Source organism: Balearica regulorum, chromosome 15 (assembly GCF_011004875.1).
Source record: "Balearica regulorum gibbericeps isolate bBalReg1 chromosome 15, bBalReg1.pri, whole genome shotgun sequence".
Lineage (NCBI taxonomy): Eukaryota > Metazoa > Chordata > Aves > Gruiformes > Gruidae > Balearica > Balearica regulorum.
Window position 1 is genome coordinate 2,249,525 of NC_046198.1, and position 26,394 is coordinate 2,275,918.

The 26,394-nt window shown below is 41.0% G+C and overlaps 1 protein-coding gene across 5 annotated transcripts in view; it reads left to right on the top strand.

Annotated features, from left to right (window-relative positions):
• Window positions 1-26,394, top strand: part of CLUAP1 (clusterin associated protein 1) — a 71,928-nt gene that overhangs the window by 8,345 nt on the left and 37,189 nt on the right. For all 5 annotated transcript variants that reach the window (XM_075767734.1, XM_075767735.1, XM_075767738.1 and 2 more), the window contains exons 5-8: window positions 129-224; window positions 14,777-14,860; window positions 16,646-16,779; window positions 17,955-18,096. In XM_075767734.1, the coding sequence (XP_075623849.1) occupies window positions 129-224; window positions 14,777-14,860; window positions 16,646-16,779; window positions 17,955-18,096 (456 nt within the window). The remainder of the gene's footprint in view (window positions 1-128; window positions 225-14,776; window positions 14,861-16,645; window positions 16,780-17,954; window positions 18,097-26,394) is intronic.

The window sequence follows — 26,394 nt, forward strand, 5'->3', positions numbered from 1 at the left end:
TGCTAGTCACATGCCTTTTGGTATATATACTTTTTACTTTTGCATATGAAAAAAAAAATCTATCGTGGATTTTCTTTGCGCTGCTGGGGATTCTCTTTTGCTATTCAGTGCTGTTGCTGTGTTTCCAGATTGCTGACTTGAAGGCAGCTAGACAGCTTGCTTCCGAAATCACCTCCAAAGGAGCAAGTCTGTATGACTTACTTGGCAAAGAAGTCGAACTAAGGGTAAGTACACGCTGGAGAGCGTATAAGAACTTGTGTTTGCTGGGTGCTGTGAAGGAAGAAGGGGAAAAAAGTAGCAGTAGTTCCAACGGCTGCATCTGAAATGAATATTCTGTGAGCTTGAAGGAACGGGTCTGAAAGTTTGCATTTTCTTCCCGTTCATATTCATACTTGGATTGCAGTAAGCCTGAGAGAACAGTTTGGCATTTTCTCTGTAGCTGGAAACTGAAATACCCTCTGTAGAACTGTTTGGAAATATTAACTTTATATGTACGTGTTAATGGTGGGGAGAGATATATTCTGAAAGATAAATGATTAATGCCATTAGTTTTCCAAGTGCAAGGCTCATTATTTCTGTTACAGTAATTGAAGGCCTCGCAAGCCTGCAGGGTACATCTTCTTCAGCTTAGTTGTAAAATCACAAGCTGTTGCATGAAGTCGTGGAAGTGTCCTGAAACACTGCCAACAAGTCTTTCAATTATTTTCTGAAATGCATTTATCTGCAATGCTGGAGGTTATTCATTGTCTGAAAATAGACATTTAAAGAAGGGGAACCCTGAATGTTCTAGTACTGTTTTTGGTAATCGTCAGATTTGCAATATCTGAGCTGTAGGAAGTGCACCCTGTAAGAGCTGTAGACTGTGTGCCTTGACGATTAATGCTCCCAGATCCTTGTTTGATGGAGTACAAGTGGTTCAAAGGGTAGGTGATATACAGGGAAGATTATCTGTGGAGCACTGCCTTTTCTGCTAGATATGTAAGTCGGCATGGTATGCAGCAGTGTGGAAGTCATTAATATTTCAAAAGGGAGAGAGAAGTGCTAAGCCAGTTTAATTCAACATATACAGTTGTCACAAAACTGTTAATCAGTCACTTCTCATCTTGCATTCATTGCTTACTTTCTTGGCTTTGAAATAGTTTTCACATAAATGCTACCTAACATGTTAATATTTGCTTTGGAGCATTAAACCCTTTTTTCTGTGTACAGCATCCCTAAGAACTGCGCTAAAAAGTCAAATATAGGCCAGTATAAGGCAACATTTTAAAAAAGTACTCAAGCATTGGTTTGAAAATGGGTATTGCTTAATCACTTTAAATCGAGGCTTTTAGGAGTCCGACTGACTTTAGAACTGGGCCCTAGAAAAGGGACTTGCACAAGTGTAGTGTGCTGAAAGCACGAAATGAAAAATCAAGAGATAAGTGCTTCAGTGCAGCCACTTCTCATTGCGTCCATCAAGAAGTCTTAAGGGGAAGACTATTTAAAGGTGCAATTTTTAAAAGGACAGTATTTCTTATATACAGTAGTGAGTGCGTGTTTCTCGTGGCGTAATGACTGAGAGCACAAGATGGGGCTAACTAATCCTCTATGGGTACACAGTTTTCATTTTGCAAAAAGGTTTGACAGATTGAACTTGTTGTCTTTAAGAAATCTTGTCTTAGGAAAGATGACCTTTGCTTCTGTCTCATTAGCTCTGAGTTTATATCCTAAAAGCAGAAGGTGACACTATGACAACACAGTGAGAACCTCTAGAGAGCAGCAGAAGAGACTTTCCTGCTCTGCTCCTTATGATTTGTGACTGGCCCCAGCCTTCTTCAGTGATTTGTTAAACCTGAAGGACCCATTTTTGGCTTGTGTGTTAAATGCCAAGTTTGGTACAGAGGCGTGTGACAAATTTGAGACTTGAATCTGTAGCAGAGCAAATAGGTTTTGGGTTAAAAGCCATGAGGTTGCAGTAACCAGTTGTTCAGTGAAATTTGTCAAGTTTTCCTTTCTTAATTACAAGCACCCAACTCTGCCTTTCACTTGAAGTTTGAAATTTGCTCATCGAATGAGGGGCTTACAGCCAAACGCTGCTGTTTTCTTCCATTGTTGTTAGGTCTGATAATGCCCACGGAAGTCAGTGGAGCTGCAGTTCTTGCTAAGTAGCCAGTGTTGAGGGTGGTAAGGAATTGCCCTTCTTTATTTCGCGCATCTTCCTTGGATCCTTCACAGAGTTGGTGAGGTGCGCAGAAGACGACATGGATGGCATCCTCTGCCTTCCCTTCCCACCTGGAATCAGGTGGGCGGAAGTAGAAGTGCAGTTAATTGTGGCTTTTTCTGGGGAATGAGAGCTTTGTCTGTAGATATCAAATTAGTTGCCCTTAATCTAAGGTTACTTGTGTTATATTTTAATGTGAATCATAGAATGGTTTGGGTTGGAAGGGACCTTAAAGATCATCTAGTTCCAACCCCCCTGCTGCGGGCAGGGACACCCTCCACTAGCCCAGGTTGCCCAAAGCCTCATCCAACCTGGCCTTGAACACTGCCAGGGATGGGGCATCCACAGCCTCTCTGGGCAACCTGTGCCAGTGCCTCACCACTCTAACAGTAAAGAATTTCTTTCTAACATCTAATCTAAATCGACCCTCCTTCAGCTTAAACCCATTCCCCCTTGTCCTGTCACTACACTCCCTGATAAACAGTCCCTCACCATCTTTCCTGTAGGCCCCTTCAGGTACTAGTAAGCCGCAATTAGATCTCCCCGGAGCCGCCTTTTCTCCAGGCTGAACAACCCCAACCGTCTCAGCCTCTCCCCATAGCAGAGGTGCTCCAGCCCTCTGATCAGCTTCGTGGCCTCCTCTGGACTCTCTCCAACAGCTCAATGTCTCTCCTGTACTGGGGCCCCCAGAGCTGGGACGCAGTACTCCAGGTGGGGTCTCACCAGAGCGGAGTAGAGGGGCAGGATCCCCTCCCTCGACCTGCTGGTCACGCCTCTTTTGATGCAGCCCAGGACACGGTTGGCTTTCTGGGCTGCAAGCGCACACTGCCGGCTCATGTTGAGCTTCTCATCAATCAATACCCCCAAGTCCTTCTCCTCGGGGCTGCTTTCAATCCATTCCTCGCCCAGCCTATAGTCGTGCTTGGGATTGCGCCAACCCACGTGCAGGACCTTGCGCTTGGCCTTGTTGAACTTCGTGCGGTTCGCACGGGCCCACCTCTCCAGCCTGTGAAGGTTATTGATTTCCATTGCTTATTTTCTTTTGACGTTGCATGGCTAAGTAATGCACACAATAAATTGCACTGGCAGAGGGATTGTGCTGTTAAAGGGTAGTAGGAGAGCAGTATGGTTTATTTTTTCATCGGATTTTATATCCTGAAACCTGTTGCATATACTAAACTGTATCAACAGCTGTGACAGTGTTTTAATGAATTTGAAAACATGGTAGCTTTATGTTCCCTGAACCATTTTCCCCCCTCCAATCCATCCATTTCCAAATATTTAAATGAAGAATCTTGGTACCTAAGCTTAGACTGACTGATGATATAGCTTGTTTCTGTCCTAAGTGAAGACTGCTTCATTTTTCTAGTAACCGTAAAAGAAATGCCAGCATTTGGCACTAATGGATTGACTAGGTGTGTTCACACAGTCTGAGCACCTTTTGGGGAAAGATCATTGGGAAAAGTGAAGTAAAACTCATTATTTCCTGTAGAAATGTTGACTTTAATTTGTGTCACAGCCTTTACTTTCTTTATTGGAGTTCTCTTTGCCATAATTTGTAGAGAGACTGTTTAAAAAAGCCTATATGTTAGATAAATTTTATTGCGCCAGGTCATGGAACACATTTTAATAAATTACTTTCTGAATGAAAACACGTATCAGCTAGAGGAGAGTTTAAGGGAATGGTTCTGTGAGATGTATCATAGATACATAGTGATGTAAATGTATATGCGTATTTATTGGGAAGAGTTTAAGTCTGTACTTATTTCCTTGGAAATGTGATACTGTGCCTTTCTGATGCCTTTGCAAATACATTCTTTCCTGACTAACTATATAGTTTTTAGGTATACGTAAACTGCTCTCAAAGTTAATCTATAATATAAAAAATACTTTAAGAATGGAGGAAGAAACAAAACCTACAGGTATTCATTTGCTGAAATCAGACTATGATGTTAGTTAAGATTTTGAAAAACAAAAAAATACCAAAAGCTATACTTTTCTCATCAGATTAAAATCATAAATGTCATTTTTGGCTTAAAAAAGTAATCAGGTTTTATATTTTCAAAAGAAGAGGAATGCATTTCCTGGTTAACAACCCTAAAGCAGCAGAAAGCTTAAACGTGAAGAGAAGCCGCTCGGTTCCGGCCGTGCAGATCTGTAAAGAGATTTCCTTTTCCGCAGATCCCAACTTGTGCAGTGGGTTGTAGAGCATCAGTTGTGGAGAGGGAGAAGTACAGGCGATGCATGTGTGTTATTACGGCTGTATCACCTGCACTGCCAGGTAACTGTTAAACGGGAACAATTCAGCACTAAGGAGAAAGGGATGAAAAGCCTTTCTTGACCTTGATCGTTGGAGTTAAATGTTGGATTCCATCGAAGACGTATTGTTTCTGGACCAGCTGTGGATGAGCACAGTGTAGGTTATTGGTTTCCTCTGGCAGTGCAATGGCAGAGTCACAGAATTTTTAGTTTAAAACACATTTAATCCTTACATTTGCAAACTATCTTGCAGTTTCCAATCTTACTGGTCCAAGTCTTAGAGCACAGAAATGGCAAAGTTGGAACTTGTAGAGTCTGTTTCTGAATATGCTGGTTCCTAACACTCTGTAATTGTTTCTTCATGTGAAAAAGTCATTGTAATCTTGATACGTGTCACGACTGTAGTGGAGGTGATGAATGAATTTCAGTACAACATAGTGGGGAAAAAAAAAAAGCAAATTCTATGCACAGAGACGTATGTGTTCATCTTCATTGTCTCCTTTACTGCCAGGGGGACTTTCTCTGCTGTGCATGAGTACGTAGCCTTAATTTTTAGAATATTTACATGTAGCTTTGGACGTGTAGCTGAACATTTTGAGTGTGGTTTTCTTTCATCTGTTTTCTAACTTCATTTTTTTGGATAGGGAAGATGGGTGTTGATTTGGATTTGAGGTAGGAGTGGAAGATTTTTGATTTCTCTCTCACTCTGTCTCTTCACACACTCTATACTAAATGGTTAGGATGATTAAAAAAAGTAGAAATTTAAAATGTGCTGTGATTAAGCCTGTCAAGCCCAAAATCAAGAAAAGCAGTAGTGGAATTAATGTTGGCAGTCAGGCGAAAGGCAGCACCGCTTCACTATGCGTTCGCTTTGGGTTTGACACGTGGTGGCTGTCTCTGGACCCGCACAGCTGGTGAACGGCCAAAAGCTGTTAGAAAAGTCAGTGGTCCCCTACACCCTCTAACAGCTGGTGATCGGTTGTTCATGAGGAAACTTCCAAGATGAATATTTGGGTGGGGGAAGAGGTGACAAGGTGATCTAAAAAAATTCTTTAGCACAAGATAAAGCAGTAATGAGTTTGTGATTGGTTGCGGAAGGATGCTCCTGAGTTATCGTAGACTGAACATCCAAAATACAAAAGGAAAAATTCACGGCTCTTTATAATACCTCAGTGAAGCTGACTGACTCCAAATGCCTGCCACTTTGCATCTGCCAGAGGTCCTGTGGACACATTAGCAGGAGCCTGTCAAGAAGCTGCCTTGCTTAGGCTTGCTGAATTATTAGATGCAATAAGATAATGAAGCAGAAAAATTCCAAAATAAAACTGCCTCTGCTGGTGGCAGGCATAAAGATTTCTGACCTTCTCAAGGTTGTTTTCATTTTATTTACCTCTTAATTAGCTCTAAGCCATGTAAAACTGAAGAAAGATGAAAATAATCTTTTTTTTTTTTTTTTGTGTACTTAGCTTGTGCTGAAGACGGACAACGCATTGGGTTTGTTTTCTAATGCTGCTCTTGGCACTTACTCAGTCTGTGACCTTGAACAAACTGTTTATTCCTTGTGTGTCCTCTTGTGTAAATAAGGTAATTTCTGTAATTTTGTAGATTAAAGCCAGATAAAGTGTTTCCCAGTCTATGGAGGATAAATTTCGAAGTTACAGGGTATTGCTTGGAGTGTTATTGTTATGTACGCACACAGTATAAGCTCGTTTCAAAACCGGGGGAAGTCACTAAGAATCTCTTTACTGACTGCAGTTTGTGAAATGCTTGAATTAAACTCTTAGGAGAGCCAAAGGCGTTTAGATCCAGTTGTGGAACTGAGACGATATTAGTTACAATGAAAAGAGTCCACTAAGGATGTTTAGCTTGGATCTCTTTATTCACAGTTTTTTGATTAAAGAACCCTTCCTCCCTCCGCTCATGCTGTTGTAGCTTGCCACCTACTCTTTCTGTAGAGAGGTAGATCTGATTTGAGTGACAGCTGCATTATTCAGTACTCTTTGAAAGTTAACTACAAAAAATTATTTTATTTGTAACATTGGAAACATTTTCCATCTGCCAAATGTTTGTTCTGGATATGAGATGCTGCCTGGGGGAGGCTGATAAACTAATTTGTCTCATTTCCTGTGCTTTGGCTACAACGTTGCCACACATCAGGGAGGAAAAAATTATTTCTAGTGGAAATTTGTAACCTGAAATTGCCAGAACTCTGCACAATTACCTAGTTTGCTTTAAATTTTTTGAACTGTGCTGCTCCAAACCAAAACGTAACCTGTCAGTTTTGAGAAAAGGGGCTTATTGCAAAGTGGGAAGCCATGTAAAACTGAAGCCAAAATTAAACCTTGCAATTGTAAGATGTATAGGGCAGTATTGATTCAAATATTTTAGATTGCTGTAACCATAATCGTGGTTATATGCTGTGCGGATATAACACTTGTAGATATGTGTTTTATGTAACAAATGATTTTGTAGTGAACTTCCCATTAGTGTTTAGCTTGAAGACTTGATACTATATCAGCTATAAATTGATATATATAAATTGATGAGTGGCACATTTCTCCTTGCAGTTTGGGGACTGCTCATGTCAGTGCATTGAATATTTTGTCAGCGAGTTGGAACTTCTGAATTTTTGCAGCTCAGTTCTAGACTGGTTTGAAAAAAAAATCATTCTAGTTTGGCAGGGAGGAAAATCGCATTTGAACCATCTTTTGTATGTCACAACATTTGTCAAAACCTGTGTGCGTCTGCAAGATGTTCCACTTAATTGAGCTAAATCAGAAACACTGTCTTCCGAATATCTGGTGAGGTTTGGGTTGTTCATTATTCCTAACCTGCCTTCCTGAAACACAAAGTATAGCCATGTCAAAATTTTAATTACATAAGAGGAAAATGTGCTGGCTTGAACATAAGGACAAAGATTTTTAGCTTATTTTGGCTATTTTTTAGCTATTTGTTTGGCTATAAATGCCTTTGTTCCTGCCCAGAGAGAGCCACCCGGTGTTTCTGTTGCTGGAATACAACAGCCACTCCACTTACTGCCGGTTAAGCTTTGCTGAGAATGGAAACCCGAGTTGTATGGCAATGTTTACTGAAGTCAAAGGCTTGATGTGAATTAAAAGTTTGAACCATCTCTTTGCGTGGTACTGCTGCACACCCAATGCCTGCTTCTGCCTTTGCTGCGACTTTGCATGATGTCTTCATGTATCTTTGAGGTCTGAAAGGTGCTGCTGAAAAATATACTCCTTTTTGTTGCTTTTTTTTCCTAAGAAAATTATAACCCTTCCTGAAGTTTTCCTCTATGTTATCTCTAAGGAATGGAAATTCTATTTCTAATTTTGTTACAGAAGAATGTGGATAAAAGGAGAAACTGTAAAGAGTTTTGCCTGACTGGGTGTCTTGCCTTTTTGATGACCCCACTCTTTTTCCCTTTAAAAACCCCAAAAGCAAGCTTCTACCTGTCCATGCTGCCCAAGGATGTTTCTATCTATCTGTTTATATTAGGAAATTCACTCCCAAACCTAGCTTTTTCTCTGCTAGAAGAGATATGTTCGTGTCATCTTGCCAGACTGTGGAAGAGATGCAACAGGCCACCTCCTGGTTAAGGACCCATTAAGTGACACCCTGTAGTCCTATGGACTAATCCAAGCTTTACCAAGGCAGCGTGCCATGAAACCTTAAATGAAGGAAATTGAAGGTGAGGTTTTGAAGGATGTAGGAAGATAACAGTAAGCACATGGTGGGGTTTGTGAGCTGAGGGTAATTCAGTGGAATTGGCTCCTGAATCAGAAGACGGGTGGACCTGGAGGCGTGTGTGGGGAGGGAACAGAGCAGTGTAACTTCGTCCCTGTCAGAAAGGTTTAAAGTTCTTGCCTCGGCAGTCTGTGTGCCAGTGTTTGAGGTTTCTTCTGTCATGAAGCATATGTTCAGATTACTTTTTATCTGTCTAGACAGGCCTTCTCATTCTCTTTGGTCTGCAGAAAAATTATGCTTTCCAGTCGGGTCTCTATCTCAGACCTTGTGGCATGCTTTTTACACATTGGGAGAGCCGGGGGGTTTTGGACACTGTCTTTGAGGGCTCTGCATTGCTGAACAGGGAGATGTTCCTGTGGGTTCCCTTGGTGGACTGCTGAGCTGAGCGTGCAAGCAAGTAGTATAGCTTTATGGGAGCCTGGAAACAGCAAAATTCTCAATTATCTTGAGCTTTAACATCTTGAGGAGGAAAATAGGCTGTTAGGAAGTATCAGATTCCTTCAAAAGGTCTGGATTATTTTTAGCATCCCTCCTGTACCTTCCTGTTCGTATATAACGATGCCTAATGATCCATTCCCTACATTGGCCAAATGTGATCCCAGTGTGTGTTAGTAAACTCCCTGAATAATAAACTCTCCAAAAGGAGAGTTTTATTGCCTGCAGAGACAGCAGTAGTTGCAAACCCCCCTCTTTGCAGGGAATGTGGGATGTAAAATGCTTCCTGGACAAGACTGGAGGCAACAGAGGTAATTTTTGTACGCATCAGGCTTATGAATTCCTGAAAAAGGAAGGGTTTAACCTGTGGTCAAAAAATGTTTGGTGCAAAGACCAGTGTGTTAGACAAAAGCTTCCATTTCTGATCCTTATCACAAAAAAAAAAAGTGTTTAGAAACCTCTGCTAGACCTGGAGCACATCAATATATATGTGTGTTACAGCACATTTATCATGAGTGACTTGTGTACTGGTTCATGCTTAATTACTTGCCTGGCTCGTTACTGCAGTTCAGGAGAAATGTGCATCCAGTTATCCATACAACAAGCATGCAGGAAGCTGGTTTATCAGGTTTTGATGTGTAATGATGGAAACCCATTACCAGTTGAAAATGCTTCACTGGGCATATTTGCAGAATGGTTTTTGCAGTTGTGGCTCTTCATTGTTAACCAAGTACAAAGCTCCTGCAGGAAAATTCTTGGTAATGGAAGTGGTGGGGTGCATTTGCAGAGGGGGTAGCCTCCTCCTGCCCTCATTTTTTGTGGCTAGTAAGTGCATTTGGCTTTCTGCATGGTGACATTACTGTGCAGCAAGGGAGTGTGGGGAATTTAGGATGCCTTCAGTGTTCCATGTTAACCCGGGGAGACAGGAGTATCAGCAGGAGTGTAAGGAAGTTGAATGGATTACCTCTCGCACGTGAACATATTTGCTCAGTAAGGCAGTGCCAAGTAGCAAGTGCACTCAAAATCTGCACCTTGGTTGTCTTTGCAGGAACCTCCACACATAAACAAGTGCATCACTGACTTTCAGAGAGGCTCTTCGGGTTTCTGTAGGCAGCCAAGCGATACTACAGCTATTTCCCATTCTGAGTCTGAAATTTAAGCTAAATGAGCAAAGCTGCAACTGAGTCCATGAAAGTGCTTCTAGATTTCAGAAAGGGCTCACAACATTATCCTTTATGTAAGGATTCTGGATAAGATGATAACACCTTGCACACATAGAAAGGTACAATGTGCCTAGAAAAGGCTGTTTCTTGTTACCAGTTTCTGCTAAGATCAGAAGATGCTGGGAGCCATATCTTGACCCTCTGCCAGTACATGGACTGTGGAGCCCATATGATACTTGACAACATACCAGTTCCCTCTGTCGTGTTTAGTGCTAATTCTTGAGGCTTTTGGAGAGTTTCATATTATCTTCTCAACAGTTTAAATTGTTGGTATAGAATATTTCTTGGTTTATGTTTGACATATAAAGCATTCGCTGGATGTTTTCAGTTTTGAAGCCTGACTCTGGTAGACAGTGAGAGAGACGTAGGGGTCTGTTAGGACTCTTTAGGTGGCTAGGTGAGCCTGCAGTGCCCACATTAGGGGGGCTGTGAAAGGGCTGCTGAGGGAAGTTTCAGGCCAGAAACACCTTTCAGTGCTGGCACCTTTTGTCTGGGAGCAGGGGCTGGACATTTTCACTTTTGAGGCTGGACTCTGGTAGACAGAGAGACTTAGGGGTCTAGTCTCATTTCAGATGTCTGAGGATGTCCATGATATCTGAAGAGGGCTGGCAAATACAATACAGGACTTAGGGCATACCCAGAAGATGACAGTGGATGCATTTGTTCAGGCAGTGGAGTTGCCTGGATGTTGGTATGTATTTTGGAGACTGCGTACATACCCAAAAAGGTACCATAGTTTGAATAAAAGATACATATTCCCTAATGATCCTGGAGGGGTAGAGAGCTCCATGTGTTACCACATCCAGGAAGCTTAAGGCTGCAGAGCTTTGCAGAACAGGTCTTCAGTGACAGCTAAGGCAAGTCCTGTGCTGTTTCTCTGCATTTTATATTTCAAACAGCTTTTTTACATTTAGCTGGGTATTTGGCAGTGAAGCTGCAAGACAGTTTGATAAGGTTCCCCTCTCTGGATCTGTATCCTACAGGATGCTTTTTCGCTGAGCAAGGTAGAACTCCTGATTAGGTGAACCAGTCGCTGCATTATCCTTTGGCAGAAAGAAGCTGTACTGTGACTCTGACCTGAGCGTTGCGAGAATAATGGTAACTTATGGTCCCGTGTCAGGCTGTCTTCTCCACCAAAAGGTGGTTGAACAGCCAGAACTGCAGCTCGCTGCCTCCTCTGGAAGGCTGGCTGCTGATCTGATTCCTGTGGATAGAACCTTGGGCTTCTGCTCTGGCGATCTGCTGTGACCTTCTTCCTCGCAGGTGTTTGACCCAGGGGACCATCGCTCAGCAGGGATGCAGATTTGAGACAAGTAAATTCTTTAGACAGATGGAGTTTTGAAGGCTCTAAGACCAGTGCTATTTCCTGAAATGACTGCAGTACAGTTTTGCTCTAAGGAAATTAATCTTCACTCTTGATGCCAAAACTGGTGCAATTGGGGCAGAATTGGCTTCACTGTTAACTTTCCATCTCCTGTGGGGAATGTCCTGTCAGGCTGTGCTCTGTTCTGCTTGATTGGGCAGTCAGCTAGTCTTTGATTAGAAATCTTTCTTACTTGGTAATGAAATTCTCATTTCAGAAGAAAACAAAGTTTTCAAGTCTAAACCAGCCAACTATTTTGTTAGTACTTCCAATTGGCTTTGTCCAAAGTGAGATTCAAAACTTGAAGAATTAAAGCCTCAGCCCTTCCACGCAGCACCAAATATTGGTCCAACGAGGGAGGATAAAGAATGCCAGCAAATGATGTCACTTGTGTGCCTTCGTCTGTTTTCTTTAATAATTGTCAGCTTTAGTTCATCCAGAATAATTTTACACTTGGCTTCCCTGATTTTTAATTAGTATTTATCATGTAAAACTATAGCCAGGGAGCTCTTGGACACTTTGAAAAGGAAGCAGGTAAACAACCAGCTTGTTCATGAATACCTCTCTGGTTTTGTATATGTTTGTTTTCTCAAGTTGTAATTACCAGGCGTAGTCCTAAATTGTTCTGCTTCTTACCTCCTCTTGCCTTGATAGTTTTTTCTATATTTTTCATCTCTCCCGAGAACTCTATTTTTAATGGTTAATTTAAAGGAAACCTCTTGTGTATTATAATGCATATTCTGATTAGTACACCTAATTGCAAAGAGTACATTACTTTAAAAGAAAATGAACGAGGCCATATTTTTCAGCTCGGTTTCATTTGCACACCTTTTTTGAGCACAAGGAATTGTGAGTACAGCCAGTGGCAATGTAATACCTGGTATTTGAACAAATTTTAAAAACTGGTTTTGCCTTCAAATATACAGCTTATTTGTATCCACGGATTTAAGCATGAATAGAAGAGTCTTTGTGTAAAGCCAGGTTTTAAAAATCTCAGTTGTCATGTTTCTGCATATTTTATATTGGGTAAGAAACATTAGTGAGGATGAGTTGGGCTGGAGGAAAAATGTGCTTTATTTGCTCATGTGGTGAGTCGGAGATAGTCGAAGTGGTTTTGTTAAATTCATTTTCTTTAATTTGCTAATGGCTTAACAATGTTTAAATTGACCAACTGTGGTATTTTAAAGTAAATGTTTTTCCTAATGTCTTCATAAGCTTTGTGGGGTATTTATTTTTCTAATGTGATCTGCCTTCCTTTTATTCCTCTTCTATGTGGCCAGTTGCAGAGTCTTTCCTGAAAAGAGATATTAAAAATAAGTTTTCTCTTCGAGAGTTTTCATAGGATAACAGGAAATAGCCCAGTGACAGATACCCAGGGAAGCTGTTACAAACATCCATTAAAAATTTGCCAACAGCTTTGATACCCTCCACATATATTTATTTTTCAAATATCTTTCCATTATATATTAAGATAATGGAAGCTGTAATGGTCCACTTGGATTCTCCTCTTGGTCTGTTGGGGTGTGTGGAGGTTAATTGCCCTGACCACCTCCTTTTCCGGTTTAGCCCCGGTTCAGCGGTCGGAAAATACAAATTTCTACTTTTGCACTACTCTTCAGTGGCCTAACACGTTTATCCAAGCAGGTGTGACTGTAGGACTGAACCTCATCCTAGAAAATGATGTGGATTTCTGCGTGAAGATTGTGGTCTATATGTGAAGCTTCCATGGGTTGTAGAGGGAAGGTAGAAGACGACAAGACATTAAACTTCCGTAACTATGAATGAAAGGGTAGATCTTCAGAAGTTTATCTAAACCCCATCAGTTACCCTGACCCAACACACACCACGGTGACTCGTGCATGTTCTGTGCGTGTTTTACCAGGCTACTGAAAGGAAATTGGTAAGGGGAGGTTTTTATCATTAAAAACTAAGGTCCTTGCTGTTTCTTTTATCTCTTTTAAAAGTGGGAAGGAAAATAATTTCCTTCCTCCTGCTGAGTGATAAACTATTTTGTTTGAATTATGTTTGCCCTGTAGTAGAGATCTCGCAGTTGCCATCAGAAGAACTGAGTACAGTCGGCAGGGCAGTGTCTTCACCAGGCTGATCCTGGCTACCAGTTCAGTTCAGGCAAAGTCCTCACAAATGTTTATTTGGCATTTTGTTGAGCCTGTTAAATCCATAACGTTCTCAGAGTAGCTACCGAGCTACATTATTCTTGTCGGGCCTTCCTCCAGAAGGGTTTACCTGTGGAGATACGTGTTGTGCAGACTCTTTGTATCTTATTTTCATCCAAATTAACTTTTTGCTGCTTGGAGCTTGTATTTCTGCGTGGACCGGTGAATGTTCACAAGAACTTTAAGCAGTGTAAGCTGTCACTGCCGCTAACAGATGTAGCTCCTGTCACTATCCCCAACATAATATTTCTTCTACTTCTTTTCTTCTGCCAGAAAAAAGCGCCTTTGTGCAGGCTCATTCAGGGAACTGATCCAGCAGAGGACTAAGCTCAGCACAAAAAAGGTGATTTTTTGGCTGGATGAGCTCCTTGATTGAGTTCACCATGCAACTCCCTGAACTTCGGAGCTAGACTACCTCTGCTAGTACTTGCCTATGCAGCCTGGAGTGTCTGGCATGGTAACTTAACAAAGTCATTGTATCTGCTGCCAGAATTCATCTTGTAGCAGGCTGGGTACAGCCTGTTGCAATGTGTGTGAAGCATTTTTAGATTCTTAGTCAGATGTTCTCCAGAGAGATGCTATTTCCATCTTTATCCACCTGTTACCAAATGGTGTGCCAACACAAGATGATTTTAAAGACTTTTAGCTGCAAAAACCTCTCTCCTCTCCTCCCAGTAGCAAACAAGTAATCCAATGTTTTCATATAATGACCAGCTCAGGGTTGTAAGACAGCATACAGACAAGTGCATGCTGAATACCCCTAAGCCCATCTGTCCCCAAAACTGCCAAGGATGGATGAGGTTTTTTTCATTCTTTGGGATCTAAACAGGGATTGCTGTTTTGATGAGGATTCTGAACCACTTGGTTATTGGAATTGGAGAAACCCATACATCTGCATCATCTGATTTTCATGTGGGCGTAGGAGGCACCTGCCGACTGACCCAGCTGCCTGGCTGAGTTATGAGCTCCACAATTTTTGTGACACTGCTGATCTACCTGCACTATTGTTTTCATGGGTCTTGCTGTAAAGATGATGAAATCTTCCGTACTACATTGCATACCCTGCTCAACATGTAATGACCAAAGCGATTTCCAAAAATCTGCATTTAAGAATACTTGCAGTTCAGACAGTAGCACTTATCTTGTTTTGAAAAGATACCTTAATTACTCAGTGTTAATCCCAGCTTCACTTAACTGACTTTTTCATCATCTCCTGTTTTTTAAATCATCTGAGCCATGGTGAATGTATATTTAGTCCTATGCCATTTATTGTGCAGATGATCATATCGTTGTTGCTTGATCACAATCAGTTCTGCATGTAGTAGTTCCTTTGTGTAGGATTTAAATATATTGGTGTATTTTTATTTTGTAGGAAGCACGAACAGAATCTATTGCCAGACCTTTGGAGATAAATGAGGCTGAGAAGATGATGAAAATCGCCATTGACTCTGTTCTAGTAAGCAAAATTATATGTATTTAATTGCAAAATTATCATTCCTCTCCTGCAAGAGGAACATAACTCTTTTTATCACCAGCCTGGGGTTGAGTGTGCCAAAGCACACAGCACCTTCAGCTGGCTGGGCCAAGCAGTGCTGCACCTGGTTAGTTAATAGCTAATGTTGAACCCAGTTAATGGCTAATGCAGACTTTGGTCTTTCGGTGACATCACATGTGTGAACAGAAGCTCATCAAGGCAGCGATGAGTCTGTGATGACTCCTTCTGTCATGGTAATGAATATGGTTGCTGATGATCTTTGTGCTTTATTGGGGAAATCTGTTGTGTTCAAAGTGAATAAGCGTGTTAATTGAAATGGATCGCTTTCCTGGCAGTGAAGGAGGTGTCTGCACAGTGGTGATTGTGAGCTCTCAGTCAGAAATCACAGCCTGCAGCAGAAAGGATAAACGATTTTAGCAGCACTACCTAGGAGAACATGTTAAGACCTGCTCTGCTTTCAGACTGTTGCCTGTAACTGTGTTGGTTCAATACCCAGAACATTCCTCCAGTTGATGCATCAGAGAACTGCACTTGACCTCCCTTGGCCTCTCTCTTTGGAGAAAACAACAGAAAAACCCTCCGCATTTTAGTCATGTTCCCCGCCTGTGTTAGGAGCTCAGTAGTCACCCCAGAAGCTCTACAGGAGGGATAAAAATTGTTTAAATCAGCACAGAAATCTAAATCCCACCCACATTGTCTAAGCCATGTAAAGTTTGCAGTGTCGGGGCTGCGAGGTAACTCAAAATGTGCTGGTACCTCTGGAGTTTTGAAGTTGGGCTCTGGAAGCAGATGGCTGAGCTGGCCAAGCAGTGAGAAGAACTGGCCCTGTGCTCATTAGTGCCATGGCAGTGCATCGTTACGGTTCTCGTGCCAGAGGCCCTTTTGTCTGTCCCAGTATTGCCAACACTGTTCCTGCTCCAGTGCCTGGGCTCCTGTATTTCTGAACCTTTAGCTGCACTCACAGCCACTGTGCAAGAATGGTAGTTAATTAAGTCCTAGTGATTACTATAAGTTATTTAACTGCAAACTGTATCCAGTCCAATTATATAATTACAAGAAATGGAGTTCCAGATTTAAACAGCCAATGCATAATCAATAGATACTGCAGGCGATCTTTCCTTATGTTTCTGCTCCTCCTCACAGTCTGTATGAATTCTGAATGTTGTTAATACACATTGCTGTTCTAGGCAGTAGTGCTAATAAACTAGCAGCAGCATAGTAGAGCAATTGGCTCCTTGGGAAATATCTGTAACGTACCTCAGCTGTTTTAGTTTTGGGTGAGTTAATGAAATGACCTATTATAGCTGAGCAGGCACCTAACAGTTACTGCTGGAATTTCAGCAAGTGTGAAGTCCTCTCTCTTTCACTCAAAAGATGCTCATGGTTTCCAGAGCCTGAGCACACTGAACATACTCGGCTCATTTTAATAAAATGGAATATTTCCACTTCCCCCTCCTGATTCCTGTAGCACGTGTTGCAATGTTCAGGGTGCTTCCCAGATTTTGAAAAGGTGGATAAAACAAGACTTAGAAAAGGATGAAGGTATTTGGATGGAGTAAGTTCTTTTTAAAAGTGACCCTTATCTTGAAGATAATTTTCGTTGCCTGGCCAGTTTATGTTCTAGCTCATTGTTACAAGATTGTTTGATAACCTGAGATGTGAGATTATACAGAAGAATGGTCAGCATCTGAAAGATAATTCTAATTATTCCAGTGCATGCCATGGTTCACCATCCTTGTCTTTTAGGAACAAGTCCAAAAGACTAAAGGCATGTTGAATAATGTGGCTTTGGATGAAGCCAATTTGGAAGCCAAGATCGAAAAACGAAAATTGGAACTGGAAAGAAGCCAGAAGAGGCTACAGACTCTACAAAGTGTTCGGTAAAGATTATGAACTGATTATCTACTGCATAAATGAGTCTTAGCGTAAATGATGGAACTGTGCATTGTTAATGCTTAGAGTACCGAGGAGTGAAGTCTGTAATGAGACTGAGATGGCCTACAGAAGAGAGAGATTCTCTCCTCCAGAAATGCCCCATCTGGATTGTAATTGTTCATTTTTCTATTGCCACGTCTTTGAAATCAGAATTTCAAGCTGTTAAAAATGGCCGAAATATTATTTGTTGGGGTTGCTTAATTGCTGCTTGAGTTGTACAAAATGGTCAGGTAGCATGACTTGTCTTTTCCTTGGTCATTAAACATAGATTGTGTCAGGTAGTTCTCTTGAAAAAGAGACAACTGGTGCAAACATTCCCTATGTTCCCAGAGGCTTCTAGCATTCTTAGCCACCGATTAAAAAAAGTTCATCACTTGTTAGGATCAGTTCCTCTAGGCAGTGATACAGCCTGCCATAAAATCAAGAGTTTCAGACTGATTTCTTGCCCTTAATTAAACTGCAGGTTTATACAACCTACAAGGTCATGGTCTATTTTTGACCTAATATGAAGAAAAAAAAAAAAGAGGAAATATTAGAAAAATGAGTGGTGGAAGGAGTGACATTGATTCTTAAATATGTTTGGATCAATAACACTTTGGAGGAAGTGTATTGGGTCATACTGAAGCATCAGACAGCAGTAGTGTTCTTTGGGGTGCAAGAGTTAGCTCTGTCTTAAAAGGACATCAGCACTTACTGGTGTCAAGTCTAGTTACGCTTGTAATGACAGCACAGTTCTGTAGCAAGTCTCCAGCACAGTAGGTGATTTACCAGTCATGCTACAAGCTAGTTTTTTTGGAATCATGGAACAGCAGGGTAATTAACTTAGATTTGCCTGCTGAAGGGGCCAAAATGCTGCTTTTCTGCCTGTTTAGAAGGGAATAGTGGTGGGTACACAATAACCCTTCCTTTGCTATATGTAATTTTTGCAGGATAGTTTAATGAGGGTTTTTTGTGTTACGCTTTTAGTCTCTGAAGTAGTGTGGAACCTTAAAAACAAAACGTCCTTTTAGATTGGTTTAGTAGACATGGAAAGGAAGCTGCAATACCAAAAATGTTTATTTCAGAATTCTGCATATACAGGTCAGTATTTTGCTGAGTAGTTTGTGCTTGTTCTCTCCAGTCCTGCTTTTATGGATGAGTATGAGAAGATTGAGGAGCAACTGCAGAAACAATACAGTAGTTATCTAGAAAAATTCCATAATCTGACCTACATGGAGCAGCTCCTGGATGAACATCGACGGACAGAGCAGGAGATGTTTGAGGTAAGACAGCTTAGAAATGCTCAGCAAGACTGTATATCCTGTAGTTCTTGGCCTTATAACAGAAAATGATTTAATACCTCTTTGCCAAAGCAGCGCATTACTAGCTGTAGAGCCAGCTCCAAGCAACTGGCAGTTTACTGACAATCCAGTAAGTGTGACTGCTCTTGGACAGGCAGCTTTATTTTTTGAGTTCGTGAAGTTCAACCAGTGTAATGATTGATATCCCTTTCCAGTCTGTGACTCCCCCTGACTCGTTTTCAGTCAATGGTTTTTGTTCATGAAGAATGTTTTCAGCATTTCTAATCATCCTTTTGCTGCATACAATATATGTGCTAAGAATTTTTAGGTGCTCAGTTTTTATCGTCTGCCAACAACTGGTGTATGAGGGTTTCTGAGCACAAGGCTCTTCAATTTCCTCGTAGTAGTCCTCTTCAATGAAAACAGCAAAGAGTATCAGTGAAAAGATCAGATACGCTGGAATCCTCGCTTGCACAGACTTCAGTTTTGTTTAGCAGAAATTCTCTTTTCCATTGACTTGCTGAATTGTATCAGTTCAGTGGATTCTCTGTTTTGTATCCTACTGGATAATCTGCATCTGTATCTCATCTTGCTCCATGCTTCCCTTTGGGTGTTTATTAGACTGCAGCACTTTCAGCCAGCCTTTCATTCAGCTTTCTGTAGCTTCATGTTTTACTTGTTGGCTTTTCATCCTTCTCACAGTCATTACCCGGTGTATCTTCATTCACTGAAACATGTTTTCAGTGAAGAACAGCTCTCCCCTTGGACCTTAATACCGGTGGGTGGACTATCCCTTGAGTTAACCAGTGCTTCCTCTTTCTGATTCATCCTGTCTTTCATATGCAGATCATGTTTTATTTTGTCAACACAACTTACTCTTGTTCCTGGCAGAAATATGGGAGAGCTGTGCATAATGTTCCTTCTCTCTGGCTCTGCGCATTTTGCTTTTGCCATGTCTGTGCCTACTGATTTGAAAAGTAAAGCGATTTCACCCCAAGTTTTTTAGCGTTTTCCTTTAAAGTATTCATACTTGTGTTATAGTAAAAGTTTGTGACCTGTGCTTAGGCTGCAAATAAGGCACAGTAACTTTATAGTCCCTCTTCTCCTTTGATCTGTCTCTATTGCATCTGGGGGATCTTTTTAGAAAGCTGTGTTATTCTGTAGAACTGATTGTGCCGAGAAACCTTGTGCTCTGTTCTGGCATGTCTCAGCCGCGCAGTACAGCGTACAGGGGCTCTGTAACCAGGCTTCAGGCCCTTCTGCGTCTGGAGAAAATATGGTCGTTTCCATCACCTTTTGGACATAGGAGAAGGCATGCTGTATTCTGTCAAAGGCTCAAATATTTTGCTGCATTATTTGCTTGAGGGATAAAACAACCTGTCTTTTAAAAGAGACCATGGGCATTTGACAACTTGTTAATCGTCGTGAACTAATTTCCCATTAACCTCCCTTTTTGTAAGCACTGTCTCCATAGATGTTATTTCACATATTTCTAATCTGTAGTCAGCTTGGGATTTTCGTGTGTCTTGTTTTGTAACGTTCTAGTTCTTCCCCATATCTTTGGCCAAAACCAAGTTCTCCATTAAATCATAAACTTGAAATGAAGCCTAAAATCTAGTTTTTCCCTTCTGTTTGAATGCCATTGAGACTTAATACCAAAAGTAGAAATGTTTTGAACTGAGCTACCTGAAACTGTTTATAAATTCATGCACAGAAGTTAGTAATGAGTTGGCGTACAGCTCTTCAGGGGATTTTTGTTAAAAGATAATAAGACGACGAAAAAGCCTTTGTCATTCAGGGCTGTGCCCGTGCTTAGAATATGGAGAACGCTTTTTATTTCCCTTTTTCTCCTTCTTTCTGTGAGACACCTGGAAATCTACCCATTTGGCTTGGCTTTTCATTTGCTAGGATAAGCAGGTAACAATGCTTCAGTATTGTGCAGAATTAAAGAGTGTAAAAGCTTGTGACAAAAAGATCGTTTTTTTTCTCTGCACACTTCTATCACTTGTTATATGCAGTACACGTTATTAACAGGTGTCAGAACTGGAAACGTCTTTAAGATGTGTTTTATGCTAAAAGCAAAATGCCATCAGGTCTTCTGCATGTGGAATGCGTTTCTTGCCGTGTCTGGTGGTCTGTACTTGGGTGTCTCTAGCTATGACCTCAAGTGATCAAGTTACTTGTGCTGTAGCTCTTAAAAACATTGTTTTTAACATTGTTAGCTTAAACCAACATGAAGTTTACCTGTCAAGTCTAGTTCTATAGCTTGAACTTGACCCTGCCCTAGGATCATTTCATTTCACTTCCTGTATATTAGTCTGTTAAATCTTTTCCCTAGGGAGGGAGTGTTTGGCCAGACCAAAAATAACAAAAATTAAAAAAAGGGGGGGGGGGGGGAAGGTACATTTGGCAGTTGTTCTTCAGAGCTGGAGAGAGAAGCAAGGGGATCAAGAACAGAAAATTGGAGTATCTAAAAATACTTAGAATATTTAAAGGATGAGACTCCAGCCATCTCTTTGTGGCAGCAATACCGTGACTCAGGTGGCCATGACTGCTTTGTGGCGGAAGCTGTTGCTTTGGTAGAAGAGGAGGCTATCTCTATGATTCTGTGTAACTCTTTTACTGCCAGATTTTCAGGAGTGCTGGAGTCCAAACTATTATTTGAAGTCATTATGAGATGTCAGTGCTCAAAGTCAGGCTCCAGGACTTGGTAACTGAAAGAAGATGAAGAATCTGGGTCTCAACTAAACCAAGAGACTTGCTGGTGCACTCCTATTTCCAAATCAGTGAAGGGATTTTTTTTTTTTTTTTTTTTTTTTATTTCAAAAAGATGGTGCACTGCGCAATCCTTTTCAGTTTAGTTTCTTGCCACCCTGGAACACCAGGGCATTTCTCTCACTTCTTCTGGCAGTCTTGATCTGCTTTTCAGGTGGTGCTTCATCACCTTTGGCTGCTTGTTGGTGAAGCAAAACTGTGGGTTATTCCTTACATGCTTGAAAAAAAGCAATTTGCTCCAAAATGATGCTGCATCTTGTCCTAATGTTTATCATCTCTTGTCATTTTCAGAATCAACAGAGGGAAAAAGTAACTAGGATAATTACATTTAATCCATTTTAATACACGCTGTCTCCAGCTGTCAAAAAACACTGAAAATTATGTTGATTTTTTTTTTTCAACCCTGATTTGTCTTTTGTTCTACCAAACAAATCTTAATTATCTTCCGTATTAGAAGTGAGAGTCAATTCTTTTTATCATCGCTGTGTATTTTGTTAAATAGCTTGCCAGGAAAAAGCGACAGCAATGTAATTAGATTAATCCAGCACTCTGCGTGCTGTTCAGTACTGAGAACTGATTCCCGGACCCCTTTCCTTGACTAGGTGCATGTTTTTAGGAGGAATTTTTGTTCTGATTGAGAGACCGTTGCTAAATAACAAGACTAATCTCTAGTGCACTTAAATTCAAAGCTGTTTTGGTACCCTGCTGATGTTGCGCAGCTAGTGACCTGGGCCAGAGTGCATTTCCTAATTAGAAAAGTGATTTAAAGATTGTACCCAAGCACACAGTTTTAAGTAAGTGACATTGAGCAGTTGAAGCGCTCCAGCCTTTCCAGACTGCAGTGCTGGTTGTGTGCGTGGATTTTTTTTGTGCTTCGGTGTGGTAGGTGTACAGTTACATGGAGAGGAGCGCTCTGTAGCTCCTGTTGTTGTCTTGAGCTTCCTGTTCCTTTTGCCTCCCGGTGTCCGTAATAATACGGAGCCGTGGTTGGAGAGCAATCGGCATGAGTCTCCTGCCAGGTACTGGCCTGAGAAGTCTTTCTCTGTGTTAAAAGGAATTTAAAGGCTTGCTGTTGAGTCTGAAGCAAATGAATTGCCAGAACCAAACACTTAATTGATGATGAAATTACCACTTGCGGAGCACCTGCCCGTTTGATGTGGAAACCCTTTGAAATGTATGAAAAATATGGAATTATTTGTCTGTTATCAACTCTCATCTGTGGAGATGTCAGAAGTCCTCACATGACTCCTCCTTTGAGTGAGTTGCTCACACCTATTGACAAATTGTCATGCACTACTTATTATTGGATCCAAGGAATTTAAATAAGGGTCTTTTGTCTTTGCAGTTTCCTTAGCCTTTTTTCATTTTCAGCCGCCTCTTTTATTCTGTTTCTGTTCTCTTGTGCTGCTCATGGAATTAATCCATCTTCTTGCATTTCTGTGCAGAAGCAGAGACTTATGTGCCATGTCTCCTCAAAGATTTGTTCTTATTTTTCTACTTTGTAAAAAGATTCAGCACACTTCATTAATTTGTACCCTGTTTTAAAGATGAAATTGTTTCTGATGTTTAGACATGAAAGCTATTAGAACTTTGGCTGCTCTAAAAAATCAAAGTTTCAGGGTTTTTCAGATCTGGGGGTTGAAATTTTCTGTGGACTTACAAATGAATGCTTCCCTTTTAAAGGACAGCACAGTCGAATACAGTTCAAAAAAGTGTTTTTGAAACTAGCTTGTGTAATGCCAGAATAACTTGAAAATATCCTTTAGCATTTGCCTTTTCTCTAGACGGATTATGCTTATTCTTTCTGGTGCCTCTGAGAGGACATCCCTGAAGTACTTCCTTCAGCTACTTTCTTCTAAGTTATTTTAACGTTGCTTTTATGCTAGTGCTGTGAAATCTCAACTAAGGAACACCACGAAGTGGTGGACACACTGAAGAGGATGTTCTAAGCCACCCGGTCATCATCTTTTGGTTTGGGATTGCTTAAACCATTTTTCTTTTCATCATTATGATATTACTACCAGTAAGCAGTCCGTCACGATTAAGCAAGGAAAAGCCAAATAAACAGACTGTGCAAAGAAAAGTCAAATAAACAGACTGTACTGTGACTTTCCGTCTGCCACCCACCCTCCCCAAATAAAATCCCCTCTTCGTTAAACTAATGTGTTGGGGTTTTTTATCAGAGCTCCATACCTGAAGCCGATGCTTTATTCTAAATATGCACATAACAGGGATATCTGAGTTCTGCTGCGCTCTTGACATACTCCTTGATTCTGCTGCTTTTCATGTCTTTTGCATTGAGCTATCCCATTTGAAATATTAAATCTAGATGTTCCCATTGCGATGTCTGCTTATTTAAATAGCCAGACAGAAGGTTAATATGAAAAGCGGTTGGTTACAGTCTTCAATCTTCTGGCTAATGTACATTTGAATTACGACTGTTTGGTAACATTTTTATAGGTACCAAGAGAGCACTCCTGGTCCAGTGTTGCTGAATTACATTGAATATTAGATGTAAAAGTAAGCACAGGCATCTTAATTGTTGATTGCTTCTATTTTGGCATTTAGTCCGATGTACAAATATGACAGTCTTGGTGCACTGAGACGCACAAATCCCATAATGGAGAAATGTGGAAAAGAATGGAGGAGGAGGAAGGGGATGCAGAGGGCGAGAGTAGGGGCAATGGAGCATAGGAGTAAAGGACAGAGGAAACTGCTGGCCTGAGAAATGATGGTCATGCGAAAGGGGAAGATGGAGATAGAGAAAAGGGCATGCGAAGAGCATGTTAGAAAAGATGGAAGTGTTGCTGTGTTGTGCGTTCATTCCACTGAAGCAGAAATCTGCGATCCCCTACCAATACCATGGCAACTAGATCTAGACTCTCAAAGGTACCTCCAAATGCCCTGAAGTAGTTGTGTGCGCACCTGCTTCTGGTGCTTTGTTGATACTGTCTTCCATTAAAAGCTATAGGAAAACTTCCTGGGAAATGAAAACAGTTGAAATCAGCTCAATTGATCTCAATCGGATCAATCAACTCGGTGCTTGAAGAGCCATGTATTTGTCAGGATTATCTTGACATCTGATGTGCCAGATAGATAGATGAACAAACTTGCCTTAGGATGCCAAATTTGGGGTCATTTAACTCACAGCTTCAAGTTCCTCATGTCTGAGAGACTCTAGAACTTCACAGACCTAGAGGTCAAACAAGCAGTTATTAAAACTCTAATCATCACTTGTATGTTTTTCTGACCAATGGAAACATTCATATTCTTCCTTCAGCAGCCCAAGAACTCCTTAGCAGAAGAGGTAAAGCAGTTCCTTGTGCATCAGGGCTTGGTGCTATGCTTGGATATGAACCCCCTGCGCAGGCTACTCAGTCTAGTTTGTTCTTGCCGCTGTTGTAAAACTGTGCGAATTCTGTTATATGTGAAATCATCTGCAGTTGGGGAAGGAACACCGGGAGAGTAACTGTTAAGTTTTGCAGCATACTAAGTCCGGGTGAGTTTCTCTGTCATGCCAGCAGTTGCTTCTGTGAAGTGTGCAATGTAATGGCTCTCATTGATAGCGTAGCTTGGAAATCTGTGAATGATTTGCATGAATAGAGATCAGATAGTTTTTGATCTCTCATGCTTTTGGTTCTTAAGTTGTCTCACTGAATTTCTTCTGCAGTGACCCTACTGTAGAAGAAACATTGCACGAAAACAGTGTCTATTGCGTGACATCTGAATGTACCATCTTTTAGTTTTTAAGTACTGTCTTTATTTGGTTTTATTTGGTAAGAAGGTAGAAGGATTGTTCATATTACAGTCATTTTGCCTTCCCTCTAAGCCCGCATTATGCTTTTGAATATTCAGAAGTACTTCAGACGTGAATTATGTAACAGAAATCTAGCTTGGAATTCACTCAAAATAGGAGACAACCAGATCACTCGAAGCAACTTTGATCAAGCTGATCAATTTATTTTTCCTCAGAGATTAACACAGAAATAAAAGTCATTATGAGAAACCTTTTAATAGGTCATGAAAACCCAAGGAATTGGTTGAAAGAAAAAGTTAAAATAACTCTTATTTTGGGACTGATGTTTTGCAAGTGATTTGCACCAAATGACATAAGTATATAATGTTAAAATGATGTATGTGAAATTTAGGAGGTTTCTGCTCTGCTACTGCACAAGATACTTAATAACTGAGAAAAGCAGCTATGAGACTAGCATTTTGAGTTGTATGAGTACGCATCATCTCATAACATGAAAAACTCTAAGGTTTGAGTTTTTAAATGTTAAATAGTAAACTAGTTCTTAATTTGCTAGCTGTGTAGAAACAATTTCTAGTTCAATTCTGTGAAACTTATGAAAATTAAACACTCTGTACGTATGAACAGGATAGGAGAGGTGTTGTGGCAGAACCCCTCTGACACCCACCTTGCGCACGGGCTGGCAGCGTGAGTTACTGTGCCGTACACAGTCATTGCCTTCTCCTCTGAGAGCTCCAGAATACTGTCGCGATTCTTTGAAGATGATTCTGATCTTGAGATACCCGTGGGCCAAATTGCAAACCATACCATTTCAGAAGCATTGCAGCAGGGTCAAACTTCAGGACTAAGGAAAGGTAAGAAATCCTGGGGCAAACGGTATGCCTTTCTGCCCAGGGTCAAGTTTGCTTTGCTAGAATTTCATTTGCATTCTCATTCAGGCTTATCTTGAGCACAACGTAGTCCTGAAATCAATGGGAACCTCCATTTTAGGCCACTAGACTCTCTGAGAGCCTGCTTTTTTTTTTTTTTTTTTAATTTTTTTACCTGGAGAGCTATATGTCCATCTCCTACTCAAGCTTTGTTGTATCTTTGAGAGGACTGATGAGAAACCTGACTCGATCAGACCCCAGCCTGTTAGGCAGGGTCTAAGGCACTTTGGCAGTGTCGCATTCACTTTAAATACCTGATGGTAGCCGTCTTCTAACAAGAAATGAGGATTTCATATACTGCATCCTACATCTCGGTTCCTCCTCAACCACAAGGACTTTTAAACCAACAGCTCACGTTTCTTAATCTGTAGAGTAAGCTAGAATGAAGCTATACTGTGTCCCTACTACTTAGGCTGGGTGATTATGTGGGGAAGAATACAGAATTATTGAAACTAGAGAAGAAGGACGTGTAAGGTGAAACCTGATGTTGTTGATCATTGGTTGCCCAGCGAGTGTCATCTACTCGTTTTGTAGTAAAGAATCATAGCATGATGCACATGAGTAGTCCTAGAAACAGTGCTTGCCATTCCCTTTTTTAAAAGAGAGATTTGTCTGCATCATTAGTCATCTTTATTTTCTTCTTCTCTAGCCCACTACAATGAGATAACTAAAAATATTTTTACCCCAGTCTTCTAAGCTAGTAGTTAGAGCACTGTCCTGGCAAGCAGGAACTAGGAGTGCAAATGTTTTCAAGCTGGAGAAGTCGTAAAAAACCGGTCTCTAATTCCTGCGCTAGGGCTCTAACGAGGCTGTTGGAGAGAG